At 32.8% G+C, this 3,329-nt stretch overlaps 1 protein-coding gene across 1 annotated transcript; it reads right to left on the reverse strand.

Moving 5' to 3' along the window:
• Positions 1-486: 486 nt before the first annotated feature.
• Positions 487-1,235, reverse strand: LOC107808770 (pathogenesis-related protein 1C-like). The gene has a single exon (XM_016633336.2). It carries the CDS (start codon positions 1,199-1,201, stop codon positions 647-649), a length of 555 nt encoding a protein of 184 aa, XP_016488822.2. The 5' UTR covers positions 1,202-1,235; the 3' UTR covers positions 487-646.
• Positions 1,236-3,329: the final 2,094 nt, after the last annotated feature.

Genomic DNA, 3,329 nt, shown 5'->3' on the forward strand with positions numbered 1-3,329 from the left:
TTCCGCAGTATGATGTAGGCTAATTGACCATTACAGTGGCCCTTGCAGTTTTGCTTCAATTTAAGTGGTTTTAATCATCAGTAAAGTTTTACATTGCACTTAGAGGGTGTTCGGCTAAGCTTATAAGCTGGTTAAATTAGCTTATAAGCACTTTTTTGGCTTATTTATGCATTTGAAAAACACTCAAAGTACTTATAATCTAAAACCAACCATAAGTCATAAGTTGGTCACCCCCAACTTATGGCTTTTTAGCTTATAAGCACTTTTAGTTTGACCAAAGTTTTTACTAGTTTATCCTTAATAATATCTTTTATACACAAAATATTTTTTTCAAAATAAATTTCCTAATTTTCCCTTTATTCAATATTCGTTGTTTTTCATTTTTTTTTACAAATAAACTTTTTAATTTATAATTTTTTGTAAAGTTTTAAAGGATATTTTAGTGTTTTAACAAAAGAACAGTTATCCGTACTTTTCCACCAAACATATCATCAACTGGTCAACAAAATTATTTAAAAAATCAGTTTCAACAATTCAAATTTGTCAACTATTTACATAAGCTAATCCAAACGGGCTCACACTATAATTACTATATACTTGACTATAAGTTGCTTTTTAGCGCATATGTTTAAGTTCTTGATATATATCAAGCCGAAGTCCGTACATATATAACGTGAAATGGACGCCTTTTCAATTCGTATGGACTTTGGCCTACAAAATTACCTGGAGGATCATAGTTGCAAGAGACAACATACCCTCCATCGTTACACTGAGCCCTAGCACATCCAACACGAACCGAGTTACGCCAAACCACCTGAGTATAGTGTCCACACACCTGTCCTTGTGCACAAGTATTTGAGTCATGGTCATAATACTGTTTCTCATTGACCCACATCTCAACGGCCTTAGCAGCCGTCATGAAATCGCCACTTCCCCAAGCTAGGTTTTCGCCGTATTGACCATGAGAATGTACGAGCATACAATCTGCAGCCAATTGGGAAGCATAATTTTGTGCATAGGCTGCTACCTGGTCGTCCCAGGTCAAAGGTTCTACACCTACATCTGCACGAGCTGTGTTATGGGCATCCAAATAGTCTTGTGGAGAGTTTTGAGCACCACAAGAGAGGGATATTATTAGGAATAAGAGAAGCGTAGAGACAAGAAAAAATGAAGGCATTTGGGAAAAGAGAACAAATCCCATGACTATAGGAGAATGTTTTATTTTGAATGGAAAAACTAGATTTACATACCAAGGGTATTTATAGGAGAAATCTTGAAGATTTTACACGGCGAATGACTTACTAAAATTTTGACATGGTAATATCAATGTAATATATCCTATTATAGATAGTTATTTATCTTATTTTCTAGGTTAGCATATTAAAGTTATAATATAAGTAGTTACCAATTGTTGTAAAATATTTTACCTAACACCAGAGGTCGCGTTCACCCTTAACCAATGGTTTCGGGTTCGAGTCCATGGGTATGGATTCACCTTTGTTAGGGAGCACTTTACCCCTAATGTAGGATTTTCCAGGGCGAATCCGGATTTAATTAGACCCCAATGTGGGTATCGGACACCGGGTGGGAAACCAAGAAAAAAATATTTTACCTGATGTTGCAAAATAATTTTAAAATTGTCAATGCATGAAGTTAAACACTTTTTTGATCTATTAGATGTGCTTTTTGTTAAATAAAATAGACTGGTTATGGTTAATGTGTTAATTGTCAATATTTTCTCCATTTAACGATCTGATTAATTTGCTTCCATATTAATTTATATCTCTTTTGTTTCAGAAAGGGAATGTCCATTGGAAAAAGAATTTAAAATAAATACTTTTTGATGTTTGTTTTTCTAATAATCTTATTTCTAAATCTTATATTATATTTCTTATAATAATTTGTACAATCAATTAATTCTCTAAAAGAAAAAAATATAATAAAACCAAACACGGTAGTGTGTGTCTTCCTTTTCTAAATATTTGTGGAAAACTTGAATATGGGCAGTCATCTCGGTGACGTTAAATAACTATGAAATAATATTTGGATATTCTTCACTTCTTTCTCTAATTTCCTTCCCTACACGTTACTCATGTACTATCATACTTTTCTATTATCTCGTTCCAATCACGACTTGATCTGGAGTATATATTACTTTCTATTTTCTTGTCCCAATCACGACTTGACTTTAGACTCAAATGTCAAGACTTGTTTTTTGTTGTAAATAACTATTTTTACTGTTATTTCTAGGGTGTTTTAAGATTTAAATTAAACCACTTTATTTTTCAAGAAATAACACCAACCTAAAGCATCTCGCTGTAATGGCGTTTACTTATTTTCCCTTTAATTTTAATGGATGAATGACAACCAAACTCCTTGAAAAGACTCCGGCTAATTAATTTTGACCAAGCTTCTTTCTGATCAAAAGTATTTTTTTCTCTAAAACTAAAAGTGTTTGGCCAAACTTTTAGAAGGAAAAAGTATTTTTAAGTAAAAACATAAATATTCGAGAAACAAAAAAAAGTAGTTTCTCCCAAATAGGGGTGTACATAGGTCGAATTGGTTCGAATTTTTTAATTACCAAACCAAACCAATGGTGTCGGATTTTTAAATCTATAAACCAAACCAAACCAACAAAGTTGGATTTTTCAATCTCGATTTTTCTCTGTTTTTTTTCCAGATTTTCGGGTTTTTTCTGGTAAAGTTTTCATAGCACAAAATATGTCCTTTGTTATCCAACACTATTGTCATTCCTAGTATTGAATTGAATTTCTTTTGTCAGCGTTAGTATTGATTTGAACTTTGTTTGAGTTACTACATTTATGGGCTATAAAATGTATTTATCATTCAAGAATGTTAAGTCCAAACTTGAAATAATACGTTGAAAGATAAAACTGTAAAAAAAATGGCGAAATGGCTTCCAGGCCACTTAAACTTGTCGGGTTTTTTAAAGCCGATACATAAACTTATAACTTTCCCATTTGAACACTCGAACTCGTTTTTTCCATAACTAATAAACATATTTGACCATTGACTATGTGCGCGTGTATTACACATACACATACGTGTCCATCCAGTCAGCAAATGATCAATGAATGTCTTACACGTAAGGGCGCGAAAAGTCAAGCAGCAACTCCTTCTCTTTGATTGCTTTAGCGTTCTTCTTCATCAACAATGGCTATCTATTTTTCATTATTTTGTTTCACAGGTGGCTCAGCTTGATTCTTTTCCATGTTACTCTTTCGTTCCTCTTCCTTCTTTTCACTGTGAGTCAGAACTGCAGATTCTTTGCTCTTAAAAAAGGTTACATACTATACTACCCTATAATA

Source organism: Nicotiana tabacum, chromosome 5 (assembly GCF_000715075.1).
Source record: "Nicotiana tabacum cultivar K326 chromosome 5, ASM71507v2, whole genome shotgun sequence".
NCBI lineage: Eukaryota > Viridiplantae > Streptophyta > Magnoliopsida > Solanales > Solanaceae > Nicotiana > Nicotiana tabacum.

Bases quoted from the DNA above. Each gene is read 5' to 3' on its own strand.
- LOC107808770 (XM_016633336.2), bottom strand. From the start codon at position 1,201: ATGGGATTTGTTCTCTTTTCCCAAATGCCTTCATTTTTTCTTGTCTCT.